The 20469-nt window shown below is 42.0% G+C and overlaps 1 protein-coding gene across 1 annotated transcript; it reads right to left on the bottom strand.

Moving 5' to 3' along the window:
* Positions 1-274: 274 nt before the first annotated feature.
* Positions 275-16385, bottom strand: cunh21orf91 (chromosome unknown C21orf91 homolog). The gene is made up of 5 exons (XM_076101597.1): positions 16226-16385; positions 14665-14795; positions 6022-6522; positions 4945-5007; positions 275-2580 (listed from the first exon to the last, which is right to left on the bottom strand). Exons 2-5 carry the CDS (start codon positions 14789-14791, stop codon positions 2405-2407), a joined length of 867 nt encoding a protein of 288 aa, XP_075957712.1. The 5' UTR covers positions 14792-14795; positions 16226-16385; the 3' UTR covers positions 275-2404.
* Between the last annotated feature and the right edge of the window lie 4084 nt (positions 16386-20469).

Here is a 20469-nt window from a genome sequence, read left to right as displayed (position 1 = left end):
ACAAATATTTACCGGGAAATGTGCAAATGTCCAAAGTGCAAAGAATGTGTGTTAATGTAATGCTGGACTGTGCATGAGGCCAACATTTCACTACAGTTTACAAAGCCAGTAAAAACCAAACCTGTTGCTTCCGAGGAGCTGCTGTTAGATTGTTTTTTGAGAGAAAGACATTTAGAGTCTGTGACATGCATTTTTAATACCGTGAATATCAAATCACACCATCTTTCTTATCCCAGCAGAAGTGGCCACAATCAGTCAAAATTCAAGCATGTCCCATTGTGTAGTAAAAATAGTTTTATTGAAATATTTTACAAAAAAAATACAAACTGTCACTTAAGCACAAATCACACAGCATGTGTAAGGTCCATGAACACACACTCGCACAATAAATATAATCCTCACACAACACAAATGCAGCCTTACATTAGAAAACAAAGGAACGCAGAGTCCAGTCTAAAGGAAGGAGCAGCCGGTACGCTCACATCTACAGGAAAAGATGATGACACAAGCGGATCCATCTTGATGCTCTGCTGAGCGGAGGCACAGGCCCGGGCATGTGTCCGCAGTATACAAACAGACAATGCATTCATATTTTAAAGATAAAATAAAAAAACAGCAACATACAACTGAATACTGAATAGACTCAAGCACACTGAATACAGTTATACAAAGGAAAGCAAGATAAAAGATTAAAATGGAGCTAAAACTTTGAACCCTGAAAAGGGGTCGAATACATGAAATCTCTTACAAAGAGAGAGCAAAAGAGATGGCCAGTTATTTTAAACATCAATCACAATATAACCTAGTCTTTCCCCAGCTTATTACACTCCAGCGGCTCCGAGACCTCGTCTCAGATAACCAATATTCTTTTACATATTTGCTATTTGATAAGGCTTCTGATTCATTTGTGTCTTTCTAGCATAGGGTTCCTGAATGATAAGTTCACCAAAGCTGCAGGCTGTAACACACCGACTGGTAATACCATCGCCTGCTTTGTCTCCTTTCCTTCTAAAATCAGGGACCTCCATGTATTGCTGTGACATCGACTGGGCTCTCACACGTCAACACACAGAGAGGGAAACAACAGCTAACACTGCACACGGAAGATAAATACAACTCATTATAAAACATATACGCCATGTGTAACATGAGAACAAATCATTTCCACATCAACACCTTTAGAGAAACAAAAAAATATCTATGGTTCATAATTACACAGTGACGTAAATCACTAAGCCACATACATTTGAATCAGTTTGGTATTGCATCTTCCTCTGCTAATAGAAGTCACATGGTTTCAGCTCACATTTGAAATGGAACAAATACAGACTTTGGTTTGGCAGCTGGATTTCTCTTTCAGTATCGGAACCGTTCTTCTTCCTCATTCAGTGTGTAGCCATACACAGGACTTGTGCTTGATAGCGAGACAGCTCTGTGCTGAATATCAAGTAAATCTCACCAGCAATGATAGTTACTATAAAACCAAAGGCTGAATTAAAAACTAAATAGCTATCACTTTATCACTGTAACTGCTGCTTGTTATTTCATGGACCCTCCTAAAGTAGTCATCATCGCCCTCACAGCTCGTACGGCCCTGCTGACTTTCACACTTGTGATGGATCTTTGTTGCGGAGGTGCTTTAGGGGACTTTTGGGTGTTGTCTTGCACTTACCTGTGCTCTTCTCCGGATTAGACGTAATCCGTCTTCAATGTATTAGAATGTCTTTTACTGTTCAATCTTTCTGATCGCCGCCATTCTCATAAACTATCAAGTCAAGATCGGGCAGGTTGAAGGCAAGTTAAAAACTCCTGCTTCAAGCCGTTGTCAGAGCTGCAAGAAAAAGCTCAAACCTCGTTCATACTTGACATTGGAACAGTAACCAAACACTCCTGGCAGTGCCTGTTGGTTTGAATATGACAGTCGAGTATAATATCGAGTATTAAGCAGTATTTAAATATCCACGTCCAGACAATGAAAAACTGAAATGTTTGACAGCAAACTAAACAAAATAAAATAAAACCAACAGCAATCATTTCTGTTAAATTATGCAGATAAACTGATTGTTTTTTTTTTAAGGAACATCTTGTAAAATGTCCTCACCGTGTACCGGGGCCAGGAAACCCTGACTCCCCGTTCCACCTGGTATTAACATGCATCGTGGCTACATGAGATGGGTTGAATTCAGGTCACATGCCAGACCCGGCCACCATTAATCCTTGCATCATCACTGCAGCGACGAGAGCGAAGGCCGAGTCAGCCCAGCCCTTAATGCTGCTCTAAAGCAGGTCTGACGACCTGACGTAGAAGTCACTCAATGTACACAAAGGCTTTTCTTCAGCCCGGACTTTGAAGTGTTTATCAGTGTCCTCCCACCAGAGGAGACAGAAGCCGCCAGCTCACGCCTCACTCCACGGGGCCGGTGGTGCTGCTGCTGTCCTTGACCCCGGCCCTGCTGATGTGCAGCCAGGGCAGCTTGGCGCAGTTCTTAAAGAGCTGCTCGATGGCGATGTGACGCACGTGCAGCTCCGACGCCAACGAGTCTTTCTCCTGCACGGCCTCAGTGAGCTCCTCGAACACCTCTGTTGAGAGAGAGAGAGCGAATCAGTGGCTTCATTCACACACAAGATAAAGAAAACCAATAATAGTGATTACTGAGGGGGCAAAGAGCACAGAAAACGCATCTGCTTAAGATACCGCTACACAAAAACACAAGCAAACAATAGGTAAGTGATGGAGAATGGAGTGAACGGACATGAGCGAGCACTAAACAGTGACCAATTCAACACTGCTGGTCACATGGCAGGAGCTGATGTGTTGAGTAGAAGCCTTGCAGTCTATAGTAGCCCCAGCCATGTCCACATTACTCCGTTTTTACTCCGTATTTGCTACGTTTACACTGAGCGGCCACACTACGCCGGAGTTTTGGAGCACCCTAAACGGAGGAATCTGAAAACTCCGCCGAGGTTGGAGGTATTTGAGAACTCCGGGGTTGCGTTTGCGTGTGGACGGTCGTATACGGATGTGCTTAGAAAAAATTACGCCCACGCCCGTGTTCGCTACTGGATTGGTTCTTGGCAACCATGACGTCTCCGTCCCTGATTCGTCACACTCACTATCACGTGACCCGTACCCGGAAGAAAACAAACTGGGCTACCAGCGATTCATTTCAACATGGATAACTAATTGCAAGCGTTGCTGCTAGCACAACAGCTACATGATGTTGCTGCTAGCACAACAGCTAGCAGCAGCTAGCAGCAGTTGTGCAGTAAAAGTCTGCATTTCTGTGGAGGTAGCAGCTGTTATTGGAGTGATTAGCGAGCGGCATCAGCCTTATGGAGCAGCTCGTTGTTTTTAGATTCTAATGACAAGACACGCTGCACTAACGTTTTACTTCTTCCGTTTGGTAGCCTTGAGAGACCTTAGTCTGTAAGTATGTATTTATGAAGCATGAAAATATGTACGTAGATATATTCTATTCGCGTGTTTAGTATAACATTTGTGTTGTATTAAATGCTAATCGCGGTTAGCATTTCTCCATTGGCAGTAATGTTAAAATTAGCTTAGAAGCTAGCTAGGCGGACATGTTACATGCTGGCTATATCATGGATTGTTGTTTTGTATTCATGTAATGTGTATAGGGACAGTTTGTAAAGCCATATTTCATATTGTGTTTCCACAGTTTTACAAATAAGAAAGATTCACACTGAAGTCTTGAAACTCTTCTATGGATTCCATGGTCTTTATTTCACGGATCTACTGTTAGCGATCTGCTAAGCTTTCCTGCACGAAGCAAGAGCAGAATAGAGTGAGAGACGTGTGTTGACTACATTGATGGACCCATATTCTAGTAAACGTTTACGTGTAAGTGTTGATTTTAAAGTAAATTTGATGTGAGAGATAGACCCGCACCGCTGTAATGCTAATCGCGGTTAGCATTTCTCCATTGGCGGTAATGTTAAAATTAGCTTAGAAGCTAGCTAGGCGGACATGATGTTCAGAGCTACTAGTGAGAACAGACATCAACAACACGGAGGAAACGAATGAGAGACCACATGTATGGACCCATAATCTAGTAAACGTTTACGTGTAAGTGTTGATTTTAAAGTAAATTTGATGTGAGAGATAGACCCGCACCGCTGTAATGCTAATCGCGGTTAGCATTTCTCCATTGGCGGTAATGTTAAAATTAGCTTAGAAGCTAGCTAGGCGGACATGATGTTCAGAGCTACTAGTGAGAACAGACATCAACAACACGGAGGAAACGAATGAGAGACCACATGTATGGACCCATAATCTAGTAAACGTTTACGTGTAAGTGTTGATGTTAAAGTAAATTTGATGTGAGAGAGAGAGAGTGAGAGCGAGAGACCCGCAGCTCTGTAACTACGTCTGAAAAATAAAACTTCTAAAACTTTCCACGAACTGTGTCTGTTTGAGTTTATAGAGGGAGATTTTAGAGGAAGATCTTAAGTATCAAATACAACCTTTCATTATTAAAGACTACTTTATTACTCTGTCGTATTATTTTTTTTTAACTAAGCAAGCAATCCACTTCCTGTTTACACCGTCACGCGCATGCCCAGTGTACGTTAATGGTCACGTGCTGTCCGCCTTCGAAGGCTGCCGTGTGGACGCAGATCAACTCGAGAATGATGCTGAAACTCCCGTGTGGACGGAGATCGTTTCTATTTGACAAATCTGCATCCAAGGAGAAACTGAGTAATGTGGACAGGGCCGCGAATGCTCTGAGTAACAACATCTATTTCTACTCACACAGCTTTTTCCTGAGGGCACCAAGAATGTAACATGGGGATGTATTACAGATGAGCACGACGGAGTGAGAATGTCGCGTTTAGAATATTGATGATTCAAATGGTGGAACTTTAGGTCAAAGGTTGTGCACAACTTATCACAGAATGCCAGTCAAAAACAACAACACTTACTTTGAACCTGCATCAGCAGCTGGTTGTTCAGCTGATGGAGGTCATCCACACTCATTTTAGTCACTAGGAGACAAAACAAACAGATTTGATCAGAGAGTGTGAGAGCAAAGGTTTCAGGAGAGGAGCCGACACATTTATATTATTAGTTTCAAGTTGCTGAGCGATGACCTTCCATCCTTTTAAATGTACAGAGGGAAAGGTTTTAAAATCTCAGAGAACACAGATCTGTGGGATATGTTTTGAATGTGTGCAGAAGGTTTTCCGAAACACATATGTGCTACTAAAGTCCAGAGGTTTCTAGACTAATTAAGAGGAATTCATGCATCAGTGAGGTGAATAGGTGCCACGTGCACATCTGAAGAGAAGAGTAAACGATGCTGACGTCTGTGTTGATAACATTAAATGAGACAAGTTGATCTAAAAGAGAATAAATACTTGAAAGCAATACAGAATGCCTGAGAGCCTTACTGCAATATATGCCATTAATAGTTTTCCTTTCCATAAATAATGACATTTACCACCATACGTTGGTTGATTAGTTTCCTGTCCAACGGCAAGATATTCAGATTAGAAGCGTCGCCCAGCTCATGTAGCGATAGACACACACATAAACCGTGTACCCGTGGAATGCCTGTCATCTTTCATTTTAAAGCACAGAATGTTAATAAGGGACCCATAACTGCACACGGCTCGCTCACATTCCTGCAGTCTGTAGTCATAAGCAGCTATAGTGGTGACGAGACACCAGAAAGCCAAGGACATACAGTGTCTGGAGGTTATGGGAGAATTAATTCCTTCTCTGGAGGGATCACAGCAAAGAGGGCGATGAGGGTCAGACCAAGTAAGAAGGTGTTTTCTGTTCCTGTGCTACCGTTTTGTCTGCTGCCTTTGAACTTACAAGTGAAAGAGATCGCAGAGGTCACACTGAAAGTTAAGACGGAGAGAAGAGAGGCAGAGAATGCAGCGACATATTGTCAACACTATCCTTCCTTCAAAAGACAAAACTAAACAATCAAACCTTCCACTACTCACCGACACACTGATTAAAAGCTAAAGTCAAATCTTAAACGTGCTCACGTTCATCTCTGCGGCCGCCCTGGTGCCTGTGCTGCGTTTGTCCTCCTCCTTGGTTCCGACCGTGTCGGCCGTTCCTGCCGTCACTGGACCAGACGTCAGATTGCGCCTCCTGCAGCAGTCCCAGCTCCTCCACCGTGCGGCACTCCAACATCCCCATGGCGTAGTCGGGCAGCCCCATTGCTTTGCCCGCGTCCCAGCACGGCGTGTAGCGGGGCACCTGGGCGTCCGACTGGGGCAGCAGCTTGCGGTCACCCTGCTGGCTGTAACAAAGGAGCTTGGCCCCTCGTCTGCCGGGGACGATGGAGGAGACAGAGTCTTTGTTCTGGGCATACTGGATGATGCGGTTCAGTTTCTGGCTGAAGGCCAGCTTCATGCCCTCGTAGGCACTTCGGGAGACCTTGGAACGCGACAGCTTCTGGTTGGCGATGAGGTGGCATTTCTCAAAGCAGTCTCTGTGGCCTCGCAGGGACTTCGAGTGCAACAAGGTAGCAGAGGAAACACCTGCATTCACACAGACATGAAGCAATGAGTCAACAGGCACAACGCGTTTAAAGGATACAGCCACACTAACAACTGTCACAGTTATGAGTGCAACAATACAGTGAACTCCAAGAGGCAGGGTTCCTAACACATACAAAAAGCATATAAATAAAGCAGAGAGCTCAACAGTTATTGAGAAATGCATTACTCGCCCAACAAATGAAAGTAAACCAGTATGAAAGCGAGTAGAAGTGGCAGATTGACCTGTCGCGATCTCTCTGTGAAAGCTGCTTAATGTGTGGTGGATTAGCCAGCGGAGTGTTGAGATAGCAGGGATAATGCACTGACCCAGTCTCACTGCAAACACATGAAGCATATTTTAAAATGTGTACCGTCTGTCCACATGAAGCAGCGTTTTCATTGAATCTTAATCTGTTTTTGTCGTATATTCGGTTGGTGTTTTAGTTTAACAAGTGACCGTGTTAACTGGTGACTTTCGGCCGAATGCTTGTGGTGTGCTTTTAGTAACTTAAGCAAATTGCTGGCGTAGATACGGTCAACTTGTTTAGGTTGCATTTGTGATCTTTGGTGGTTATTGTCCTTGCATAGCTTGACAAGCTCCTGCACTCCGCCACACTTCCTTTGCCACTTAAAACTACATTCCTTGGAAGTACCTCTACAGGGGGAAAAGTAATGCTTCCTGCATCCTGTCAAAATAGGCCACACTGTAACTACTTTAGCACACACAGAGGAAATTAGCCAGCAAGTGGATCAAAATTAAAATAACCTCTGAGTAAAATGGGACAGGGCTTGACAAACAAAGAGAAGCTGTAGGTGAAAGAGAACGAGAGTGAAAACTGTGTGTGTGCAAGTGAGGCTAAACCGAGGCGTTTGTGTGATGGCCTTCTTTTCACAGCCTGCCTTTCTCAGCAGACAGACGAACCGCGTTGGCGATTAGTCACCGTAAGTCCATATAGATTTAACAGCTCTCTTGGGCAGGTTTTCCTCACATGCATCTCTTGATGCTTTAGAAAGATGAGCCCAGGAAACCACAGGACATTACTAACACCTCATGGCCACAGTGAAATAGTCACATACAGAGCCCTCGTGTGTGTGGTCTGCAGGGCCTTGCTTGAAGTTACGAATACACACACACACACACACACTACAAGCAGAACTTCCAACTAGCATCGCTGTAGCAGACTTGCTAAAGTTGTGTGAAGACCAGAAATAATATGTTGACTGAAATGTAAAAGAAAAATCTGTTTAAAGCACCAATTTGTTATAAGGACAATTGTCTTGTAATATCTCTGTCCCCTGTCCTTTCCTTGTGTGTCTTTTGAAAGCGTTCTGTATGCCTGCAGGATCAAAACAAACAGTCCACATCTAATGGGGGACAGTCAGCATACATTATGTGCCTCAGGACATAGGACGGTTCGAGACCATTACACAACTGTGTGCATAGAGCTCTATTCTAAGCTTCTGCATAACTGTGTTGTGACCTGAGTGCCTAAAAAGACAGACCTTTACGATAGAGTAGTCTTGTGAGGGACCTGCAGTATACAGCATCAGGTCTGAGTCTCCTGTGTGAGAATGCCAATGAATCTCCACACGCTTTGCCAAGAGCTGCAGGAGCTTTCTGTCTATCAAACAGCCATGGTATAATCCGATCAGTCTCAGTCTTTGGACTACAACAAAAACACACTGACTACCACTTCCCCAGCAGGGAAATCATTGGCCAACAACCAGGCCAGTGCACCACCAGCCAAAGACCTCACTCCAGCTAAGCAGCTTAGCACTACTGTCTTTCATGGCTGCACACATAAGCGCGTCCACACACACACACACACACACACACACACACACACACACACACACACACACACACACACACACACACACACACACACACACACACACACACACACACACACACACACACACACACACACACACACACACACACACACACACACACACACACACACACACACACACACACACACACTTCTCTGGAGGTGAATCAACATTGTTCGGCTGTGACAGAGACATTAAGCACACTGAGGACCAATGGGCTTGTTGTTTCCTGCCCTGTTGTACGGAATGAGTCAAGGTTCGTCTCTCAGTCAGTGAACCAACTGACAGACACAAAGCACAGACACAAGCTTAGGTCTGATGTAAAATATAAATCTGCATTCGTTATTCATGGTTTTCACTTGTTAATAAGTTGTTCCACAGAGCAAACCACTAGAATCAGATCAAGTCAGAAATCAAGTGGTCCCGGTTATTTAAAGCAAGAAGTAATTCTCTTGATCTGAAGAGGAAACAATGTTAAAACTACAAAAGTCAGAGATTTAACAGAGATTGTCTTTGACTATGTCTTATTTACAAATTAAGTGAAGGGTTATATTTCATAAGGCTGTTCTCAACAAAGAAATTGTTAGTTGAATAATGCGGAATTTTACGGTTTTGTCAACTTAACGATTAGTTGATTTAATCGACCGATCTGTAAAACTGTTTCCGTTTCTGTTTCTCCACAAAGACTCACACAGAAGCACCACTTTAAATCTTGTGTTTACCACAGATGTGTTAATACATTTCTGGGAAATAAGTCATTCAGCACGAAAAAAAGCATAAAAAAAAATGACGAATCAACCAAAGAAAACAATCAAAGTTGATTTATCGACTAAGAAGCAACAGCCCTAATTGCCAATTCATATTTAGTTGTATTTTAGTCATACTAAGTTGGTGTGGAAAAGTCGAGAAAGTGGTGGAGCAGCACCAGGAAGACCGATGCCTGTTACATTGGATAATTCTCAACAGTAAAGTAACCAAGGGAACGCTGGCATCAGGACGGCGTACTAATCCTCAGGCTGAAGAGAGATGACATCCCTTTGTTGATCTAGCCCTGCTCTTCATTTAGTGGCTGCACTTCTGCCCAAATTGAACTCAGACCTCCACTCCATAGTCTTGTGGTTGCCGTCATGGAAAGAGATCTGTGCCTAACGTTCCACTGCCTGTAGTTGTTTGTGCTCAGTCTGTGTTGAGCCTTGACACACTTAAGAGGAGATGAACAAACGGTGTTGGGACATGTGGGACAGAGGTGACAAGGTGTCAAACACAGCTGCATGGCACGGTTTAGAAGAATCAGCAGCTGCACGAGCCAACGTAGTTTTGTAATCATTTCTCAAACACAAAGTGATGTTGATAGTGAGTTATAATTGGTATGAGCAGCTGGATTGAGAAACACTGCACACTATAAATGATTGTGATCACAAATGATCTTGTGTATATTTGATATGTGATATAAACGCTGTAGTTACAGAGCGATCTATGCAAATGCTCTCCTTTGATTCACCAAATCAGTAGAAAAGGATATTCCCATATTAGCAAAAATTAAGCATTATAAAATGACAGACTAAGCATAGCATAACGACATCCGACTGATGACTGGAAATTTAATTATAATAAATCAGGCTAATCCCGTCATAGCATAATTAGTACTTCTAAATAGCAATCATCTTTGATGATGCAAGTAAAACATCCCAGCACTTACGAACAACTGTTGGGAAGAAAATTAATTTTAACAGTATTTCTATTCAGACAGAATGATGTGTTTTATATGATATAATATTCTGTACAGCACATTATGAACTTGTACTGGCTGCTACCTTCCGATGGTGTGTTGTGTACAGTCAGTGACAAGTATTCCTTGTTGGGTAGAACGACGTAAACTGTACGTTTTTGAAGTCAAATCTCAAATCTGAGTTGTGAAGACATTGTTGCGAAGAAACACTGACGAATTAGAAAAATAGCAAATACATTTGCACGACACCTAGTATTAAGAGTTCAAGGCTGTTAAAATGATGCAAAAGCTCTAATAATATAGAAATTAGCAGAAAAATAATCTACAACCACCCAGTATCAGAGGTCAGTTTACTGCAAACCATCGGTCAACTGCTTCTTTCTACCAACAACATGCTGACACTCACATCCACAATGTGCATCACTCCGAGGTGACAGAGGAGAACTGTCTTTAGAGGTGGTTGCTCACATTGTTGTCACATTGGGTGGGTTAGACTGTGCGAGTTAGTTTAGAGATTCACAACCTGTGGTGAAAGAGGCCATTATTCCAGAGTTGCGGGGCTAATGAAGAGAATCAACTTTGGAATAAAAAGGGGCAATTTATTCAAACAAATGATATAGAGTCACATTGAAAGCAGCCCATTATAAATACAGCCTTATAGTACTAAGTTAGAGGGCGGTGCCATGCAGCGGTTTCATCTCTGGACCCTGACTGAGTTCAAGCACACAGCTGCCACAGGCAGCGACATCATTAGACCTCTCTACACCCCAGGTTGAAGAGTTCATCCACAATGAATGAGCTGTTTAGAGGAGCAACAATAGCCCCTGTAGAGCGAGCAGCAACCAGAATCAGTACCGACTGCATCATTCCAGTCTCTCCCAGCTGGAATTTGCTATTTTTTTCCTCACTCCAAACACAGCTGGAAATCGCACTGCCAGGCCTCGGCAAATACAATTCTGTCTGCGTTATGTAAGCAGATGATGTGCTGGGCTTTAGCTGAACCTGGCAGCTCAGCAGACATCTTGTCTGACGAGAAGCCAGAGAAGACCAGAAGACTGTGGGTGAGAGGCTGGAGGGATCTCTCAGGTGTTTACACAGCACACAGCTCGTCACATCCAATAAGGACAGTTCAAAAAAGGCCCGTCTGGTTTGAAGTATGCTGCAATGAGCAATCAGATCCAAACAGCAAAGTCTGATGAATATTACAGTTAATGATACCACATTTGGCCATTTTGGGTGGTTTGAATAACGGTGTTTTGACTGTAAACTTCTCCCATTTGAATGACATATCTATTTATAAAAAATTAAATATATTGCACAATCTTCTAAACTATTACTGCCTTGGCTGGAGGGAGGTCTGCCTTTCTTGGCTACCTGACAGAGCCACTATCTTATCATTTGTTGGTGTCACAGGCAATATGGAGGTTGGTGTTTGAGCAGTCATAAAGAAGCCATAATCAGGAAACGTCCTCCGAAATACACGAATGCTTTCAGGTTGAAACAGCAACACAGAAGATTACCATTGACTGCAGACTGGTTAAACTGGCTCTTGTTCTCTGCTGCACACTGTTGATGCTCAAGGCTGTGTAGCCATGTGTAGCACAAAGCTCAGATGGTGCAGCAAGCAGAAACAAAAGAAAGGTCTGAAAGTAAGAAAAGCCCAGTTAGGCAGAGGTTGAGCAATACATAAAAAGACACAGTTTCTACTCTGTATTTTTTGATGGAATCAGTGCGCACACAGGCCAAAGCAGTTTCCTCAGGAAACAACCACTTGGAGCTTCAACAAAGGCTGCACATCCTGGACAATTTTTAGCCTTCACAAACTTCTGCATCTGGTGGTATTGTGGGCTCAAGCCTTGCTGATAAGCAACTCTGTCAACATGAAGCTCATTCGTCTCTTGGAATATGGAGATGAAAGATCGCTTCGTCTTTAGCGGCTCTTGTTTGTGTTCAAGTTCATGTACAGTGCTGCCGAACTTCAACTGAATTCTGTGTGCGTCGGCAGCTGACGGTTACACAGACAAGTCTGAACATCCCCGTGTCATGCAAGCCTCCGAGCAGATCTCAGGGCGGTTGTGGGTGGAAATGAATGCTTAAGTGTAAGCAGTTAACTCATAAAGGGCCTGCTCTCTGCTGTGACAAAGGTACACCGTTGCAGTGGCCAGGTGTTCAAAAGAGCTATTTAAAAAGAACATTTTAGACTTTAAAAGGGATGTTCCAACACATCATGACGAGTACTAGACAACCTATGAAAACAGTTGTTTCTGCTACCGCTGCTCTCATTCCTTATAACAACATCCTTATAATAAATGAAAGCAAATATACTCGGATCACTTAAAGAAATCCCCTTCATTGCATGTCCCCTTGTTTCTCTTTACAAGCAACCTTACAACAGACCTAGAAGTATTTTCAGTAAGCTATAGTTCTGACTGCTATGGATCCTCTGGTCTAGAAGACGCTGCCTTTTGTACAAAATCAATGAGAAGCTAGAGCACTGTAGAGATTGTTCTTAAAAAAACAAAAACAACGAGAAGCAATTCTGCTTCTCTTGCTTCTACTAAATATTCAAAACCAGCATATAGCAAGATGGCAATGAATATTCAGCAGCAGTAATTCACCCTTGAGATAGCATGATATGGTTTGGAACGGAGAGGCACTGGGAGGGAGTGTTTGTGTGCACGAGAGATGAAGAACATTCTCTCCTCTTCACATGTTTCTGTGCGGACTTTTGTTCTCTTGTACTTTAACGAAGGACGGCACAGGAGGAATGAACCGTGGATATTAAGTCTACATGAGTAGTCGGCGGCCTCACGGCTTGGCTTTCCAATCAGCCGTGCCTGAAGTAGACGCATGCAGTTTGGCAAGCCCCCCCCCCCACAAAGAAACGCTCGGCTGCATCAGGAACACGTGCTCGTCTGCAACCCCCCCCCCCCCCCCCCCCCCAATAGTTAGTTATATAACAGCCACTTCGTAGACACACACAAGCTACATCAGAACCCCCAGATGTCTTGTCCAACACAACCAGCATCCAGGGTGCCCCAGTTTTGTCTACACAATGAAACAGAGGAGACGCTCACATCAACGCCCCACCAGCTGACTTGTTCCTACCTGAACAGAGCATCCTGGCTGAAACATTAAATGGAGCAAACAAGGACGACCAAACTGAGCCAGACAAGAAACCCCTACTGTGTTGAATGTCAACAGATAAATAACCACATTTGTTAAATCCCTTTAAAGGCAGTCTGTGACCCATGTGTCTGGATTGGATGCTAGTGAGCTACGAAGGACAAATATAAAAGGTGAATATAAAACCCTGAAAGTTGTATTTAGTTTTCTAACATGCAACAGTATGCATAGAATTCAGCTGCTGCACCGGAAAAACACATGAAAGTAAGTAGTACTACGTGCTACATATCACACAGATCAATCGATTGTTTCCCATAAGTACAAAGTCTGTTATTTAGGCTTTTGACATTACTGTATGTACTGTACATGCCAGCAAACCCAGGCTGTGTCCTTCTACCATATTTAGATTACATTTCTCCTGAAGGAGGATTAATGAGTTTGCAAGAAATTTACTGACACAACTTAAGTGAAGTATTGTTCTAACAATGCTTGACTCTGAAGACTGAAGACTCTTTCACGGCACACAAAGAGCAAAGCGATTAATCAACACCCCCACGCTCAGTTCCTTTACACCACAACAGACGACACCTATAAATCTTTTGTGCATATGCATTTTCTCCCGCTGTCAACAGAATGATATACCACTCTGGGAGCTCTTAGTCAGCTATATTGCACCGTTGTACAAGTCGCACACAATCATCAAACTGTGCAGACATAAACACGCACACACTGCTTGCAGAGTCTTTGTGGATCTATGAGACGAGTGCCCAATGAGAGGCATATCTAATCCCTTCTGATTTGTCATTATTCTTCAAATAGGCCACTCATTAATTAAGAGATGAAAAAACTTCAAACACATGCTCTTGAGTTTGAGTGGCACATCAAACGGGGGAATCACAGTGGTCTATTAGGGCTTTGGTCCTGCAGGCCCATTACCCCGCACATATCTTATATGTTGTTCCTGGAGAGGATAAAAGAAGCGTTTGTGGACGACCATCATACGGCACATCAACACATCTGAAAGGTTCCCATGCTAAACTACAGCTCTTGGCGCAAGTGCATACTTGCTGTGATGGGAACAGAGATCAAAAAGAATCTGGATGTTTCCGCAAAAGTGATTTGTTGTGCGATCCAAACGCTGGAGACTCTTGGCAGCTAAGACCGACATAAGACTGTCTCTATATGGATCCAGCCAGGGAAACTGGAAGTGAAGATGAATATCAAAGCTGAATCCCATCAGACACATTGAGTGAGGGTGTGTGGGCTTTTCAAGAGTTGGAGAGGTCACGCTGTGGTAACAAAAAAATCATTATAGAGCTTCACTGCATACTGTAAGCTGCAGGTTGCTTTGAAACATTAGCTAGCACAAATATATCAGCTGTATGTGTAGAGGGCCTTTACATCTCTTTGATTGCTCTTCATTCTGGTGAGCAAACGAGCAGTCGTCTTACCTTCAATGCTGAGCTCAAAGCAGACATGGCAGAAAGACATGGTCCCCGTCTCCGTCTCTAGCTTGCAGACACTGCAGATATTGTCATCGTTCAGATCGATGCTCACAAACTGCTCCTGTTCATCCATTGTGCTTCAGGGAGAAGCAAAAGAGAGCACATGGCTGAATACCAACCCTTTTTTTTTTTGGTCGTGTCAGTGGGGGGGGGGGGGGTTATTTTTTGGATGGCACACTATTTTTGGTACGGAACACAGTAAAAGAGGCTGTGTCCTTTTTCAAATGTTTTTAGTCAGTGATGTTATTGATACATTACCACAAAAGCTCTCTCTATTCGCTGTGCCAAAATGCTAATAATGGATCCCATGGTAATAAACACAATCGGATGTCATTACCATGTCGTTAACAAATTACCCTTGGGAAACACATCTGGTCAGCTGCACAACACCCACAAGCTGTCAAAAAGCAGCAGCAAGCTAAAGATTAGATGAAAGATAACATCTGCACCGGTGTAGCTTTCCCCACAAAACATTTAGTAATATTGGTGTCAGTGTTGCAATATCAGATATCAGCTAGAGACCATAGAGCGGTATCTGTATCGTTCATTTGTGCAACCACTAACCAGAATATGCATCACTGTATAGTGTATTGTATCTAGCATGCTTTTAATTGCATTTGAGAAACAAGGGACTTTAGTAAGTCTGATGTTTCTCTTGGAAATTCAACTTGTCCTACTTTTCCAACCACATAACAAAAAGGGTATTCAAGGTTGCTGACATTATTTGGTGGAAATTAATTTCACCGTGACAGCTATGAGGACAAAGCTTTGCCACAAAATGAGAAGCAAATAAAAAGGCAGACATATTGATTTCAAACACAGATATCTGTATGTGCAACTAGGTTTGAAAAACAAAACACCATGTCTTGTGACATGCCACAGATAATAATGTTATGGTGCTGCAGATGATGAGCGCTGGTTATCACGGAGTCATTTTGAGAGCTTGTTCGGTGTTTATGAGAAGCGAAACAACGTTTGACATGAGTTTTTTAGCTGTTCTGAGTGTTATTTATACCTATCTACTATCTACCAGTGACACAAGTCCAAGACATTCAAGTTAATAAGCTGTGATACTGACCAGATATAGCTAGCGTTATATTGGTGGACACTCAACGCTGTTTCACAAGATTAGCCAGTGATAGCAATAAGGGGGAGGGAGGGGTCGGATTTCATCTGAACTTTTCCCTTCGTTGGGTTAACATACACATTTTAACTTCGCCGTAACGTATTTTTTCCCCTTGACAGCAGTTTAAATACCTGAATGTCTGTGGAATGATGGTTCGGCTCGAGACACTTTAAAGTTACCCGAATGTCTCGCGTTGACGTTAAAGCGTCCACCAAACACAGGCTAACCACAACTGAAGCTAGCAGCGCACAGGCATCCTCCGAGTAACGTAACTCTGCTCTGGCTGCTTCGTGACCGTTATTCGGCGTTGTTAAACAGCGAGGTATCCAACAAAATGGCGGTGCCACCAGTATTTCAGAACACCACTTTTGTAAAACTCACCTTTATCTTAAAGAGTGTGTGTTGGCCGGCTGTCCCTGTTGTGTGTGGACCCCTCGGTTCTCCTTCGCCACGGTGAGCACACAAACACCAGCGCGTCACGGCAAATCCGGAGGAACCTCTCTCCCCTCTCAACGGAATGAGCCACTCGTTCATTTGAGGGGTGAAACCATTCGTCATTAGTTTAATTATCGACGACCCTGCCTTTAGTAAAACAGGAACAACACATATTAATTATATATAAAAGAAATACATATAATTGTTTCATGAAATGCATTCGTTTCATTACATAAAGCACCTCTGACAACAGTACCCATGAATACACCCCCACGGTTGAAACAAGGTACATCTTCAAAGCGTCATCAAAACATTTCCCTATAAAGTAATATTTCGGGGTTTGTGGTATACCTATGTATAGTTGCCTAATAAATACAAGATAGTAAAGTGTTCCCCCCGTTGTTGAATCCATTATATGAGGCGGCAGACCTTTATTTCAGCCTTCTCTTCCCACTTCAGGATATTCTGTTTTCATTCTCCTTCACGTGAAGTCACATGTGGGGAATTCCCGCAAAAGACCGATAGCAATAACCGTTAATGGCTTTAGGGGTAATGTGCCATTGTTATTTCGGAATAAATTACTTCTTAGACATTTTTTAAAGTGAAGCGAAGTATGTTCAACTTACTTTTTACCAGTCCAGATGCTGGGTTTTACTATTTAACCCATTCACTGGGTTATTTCATTTAACCCAATCTAGTAAGTGAAATTAACTCTATTGCAGAGTTAAATATTGCCCATACACATGGTTACACATCTGATCCCACCCAGCAATTGAGTGGAACTCATCTTTTCTTATATATATATCTCAGTAGCTTAACGGTAGTGTCATCAATCAGAAAACCGATGTTTGGACAATTTAATTTAATTTTGTTCAAAGCATTCAAAGTGCAATCCGGCAAAGAACGTAACCCAAAGGTGCTCCTTGACGTGCAGGTACACTGTTATTTCCTCTTTAATTGCCTTGTGTCACGGGGCATGATGAGGACTCAAACGCAGACAGTCAGGTGTAGTGAAAAAAAGGTTTTTAATGAACCGAAAACAGGGAATCCAGGGACAAGACAAAAGACGAGGGGGAAAATCCGGCAGGAAAAGGCAGAACAGGCAGACTGGAAAACCGGGAACAGGACGAGTAAAACAGGCGGGTTGGACGGGAAACAAACACAATGATCTGGCAGTGAGTGAGCGAAAGACAGGGGTTTAAATAGTGACTAGGCAGAGTGAACAGGTGAGAGTAATGAGCTGAGTGTGACTGGCAGGTGCACTGAATGAACTGATTAGGTGAGTGAGGAGCTACAGAAAGAAACAAAGACGCAGAACACACAGGGCAAAGCCTGATCGTGACACCTTGCTTATATATAAAATAATGATTATAAACTTGTAATAAAGAATAACAAGCTGAAGCTTGTTTTGTTGCAAAGTGGGCAGTATGACTTGGATTAACAAAAGATAAATGATCATTCTGGAGGTTTTTAATGGGAACCAAATTATCTGCAGAGGTCTCATCCTCTCCAAAATAAATGGACCCGATGATTACTTTAACTTTACTGTCATACACCACAAGGAACTCCTGCTTCATTGTGACATTAATGTTACAAATATTAAGATAAAAATGTGGGACAGTGAAGCCAGGTTAAATATATAACCAAGAGACCACCACAGATTATATTGCAAAATTCAAAAAGGCTACCGATAACGTTACCGCCCATCAGTCAATGCTAGTTAGCTAATGTTAATCTAGGTATAGTCGATGATGTTACAAGACAGAATAAAAACCACTTACGATTGTTAGTACTGAAATATTTTCTGATATCAAAACTGAACTGTAGTGGCTGGAAATGTCAACTTGATGTATAGAACATCAAAATACATCAAACAACAAAAAAGATACTTGAAACAGAGGATGTTTCCTTAAAGACACCAAACCCTACTCATGATACAGCATATCGCTGTTCAAAGATCTTAGATTTGCCTGAGAATATTAAAAGCTGCACATTTTCTGACATCTATAAATCATCAGTGAGCAGCAGAAAGGTTGACAGACCTATATATACTCTTGCTTGTCAATAGTCAGATGAAAGGATTGATACCATTCTTAAGAATTAAGCCAGACCTAGCGCTTAGCTTGATTCGTTAGCTTAACCAATCGCCGGCTGGGAACAGGAGCACTGAATCTCACAAAATAGTGTTATGTTGTTGTAAAAAAATGTTAAAAAACGTATTGTTGCCAAAACTCTGGCATAAACCCTATAAAACCACAACTTGTTTTTTTTACACATGGTTTTTGTACAGATTAAACCAAGATAAAATTATGAGTGAGCTGCTTGTTTTCAGTCTTGTTGCTAATGTTAATCTACGTAAACCTCAGCTCAATGAAAACAAAAACAAAAACACGAACTCATGCATAATTTAATTATTCATTTTACAGATATTAAGATAATACTGTGCAGTGGGACAGTGAAGCCAGGTGAACAATGAATCTGTGGAGACCGCCACAGATTATTTAGCAAAATTCAAAAATGCTGTCGCTAACATTAGCAGGTATCAGCAAACGCTAGTTAGCTAACGTTAACTTACGCAGCTAGCTAATGACGGTACATGACACAGAATAAAAACCACGAACTATTAACTAATGTTTATTGTATTTTTACAGTGAAATGAGAACATGTTACCACAACGTTTTTATTAAACTTTCCTATTTCTAGTTTATGATACTTGGGACCTCTACTCCATTACATCTCTGGGGGAAATATAGTCACAAATTCCTCCATCCACAAGCCTTGACAGTAGTGCAGACTATAGTCTTGTGTAATACCGCTCTCAAGTAACAAAAAAAAGACATTCATGTATGACAGTGTGATTCACTTTGTCCATCGGGGACCCTGAGATCTGCATGTTTATTGTGGGTCAATTGGTTTTTGGTAATTTAACTAATTTAAACTTGTTTTTATATATGAATATACACAATATGAACTGATATGATAAGGGATTTTTCTGTTACAAATGTACATGACGCATATTCATTAATAAATTAGTATTTAATCAAGCCTGACAAACACACTTGATATGTCATAGTTAACTTAGAGTTATCTATTCTGCAGAATATGATCCAATGTGAATTTGCTTTGAATTTTGTTATGTTTTTGAATAAATACAGTGCACATGTTTTCATGTTTTTTAAATGAATGAAAAGCTAATTTATTTAAATGAATAAAAATCAATAGATTAGCTTGTCATGTTGCCTCAAAATAACTAAGTAGTTTTGTTGCCTAAACTTACCAGGTAGTTACAAAGTTAAATATAACAGTCATATATGTTTTCTTAGGAGTCATCTGTAAAGATCCTTTTTCTGTCGTTTAGGTATAAGGATGTGTTGGTTCAAAAAGTAACAGCAAGCCACAACAGTACAGCATTTGCAACATTGTTAGAGGTTGTCATCCATCCACTGACAATTTATTCTGACTCTGCTGCTAGGCCCACATGATAAAAATAAATCCGGTTTTTATTTTATTTTCCAAATATTATTTTAAACAGTTTTTTTTTATATCACAAACAACAAACTGAGTAGTCTAATTAGGCCACGACACAAATTTGAAAGTAAATGCCTCCACATAATCAGGGATTGTGCTGATATCTCACTTACTCCATCCAGTTTATCAGTCAGTGTTTTACTAAATGGCTGCATGGCCCTGGGGAACTATCATTTAAACTGTACAGCCACAGCCTCTGCAATGGCAGGCTACTGTAAGCTAAAACATTATGCACGTGTCAGTGGCATTTAATTCAGAATGCAGGATACACTGTCTGTTCAGTGTATCCTGCGTGTGTAATAAGCTGTTGTATATATTACAGGATGATCTAGCAGATGGCATTGTCAAAGAAGGCCGCTCTGCATCTTAATGTATGCTAGACTGCCAGCATTATGCAATAAACACGCCGCACCTCTCCTTTTGCATGCACGAGCAGCTGGGGCTCCTCTGAATGAATATTACCTCAATAAATAATCATTGACAAGCGCTCATGATAAACTGTTGTTGTTGTTATTGATTTACTTTAAGTTAAAGCACATTGAAGGAGGTTAAATGCTGGAATGGGACTCAGTGGTGATGCTCTATATGGACTCACTAACATTGAGCTTACAACAAGTTTGTGCCATCTACTGGCCAAAGTGCAGCATTACAACGACAACCAA

This window comes from Anarhichas minor, unplaced genomic scaffold, assembly GCF_050575085.1.
Source record: "Anarhichas minor isolate MPS153535 unplaced genomic scaffold, ASM5057508v1 ptg000027l, whole genome shotgun sequence".
NCBI classification, from domain to species: domain Eukaryota; kingdom Metazoa; phylum Chordata; class Actinopteri; order Perciformes; family Anarhichadidae; genus Anarhichas; species Anarhichas minor.
This window is presented reverse-complemented; position numbering and strand designations above follow the sequence as displayed.

Excerpts from the sequence above, each read along its gene's own strand:
- cunh21orf91 (XM_076101597.1), bottom strand. The coding sequence starts at position 14,791 with ATGGATGAACAGGAGCAGTTTGTGAGCATCGATCTGAACGATGACAAT. Across the intron at positions 5,008-6,021 it reads GGGCGGCCGCAGAGATGAAC|TGACTAAAATGAGTGTGGAT; the intron begins GTGAGCACGTTT and ends TTTGTCTCCTAG. Across the intron at positions 2,581-4,944 it reads GCTGCTGATGCAGGTTCAAA|AGGTGTTCGAGGAGCTCACT; the intron begins GTAAGTGTTGTT and ends CTCTCTCAACAG.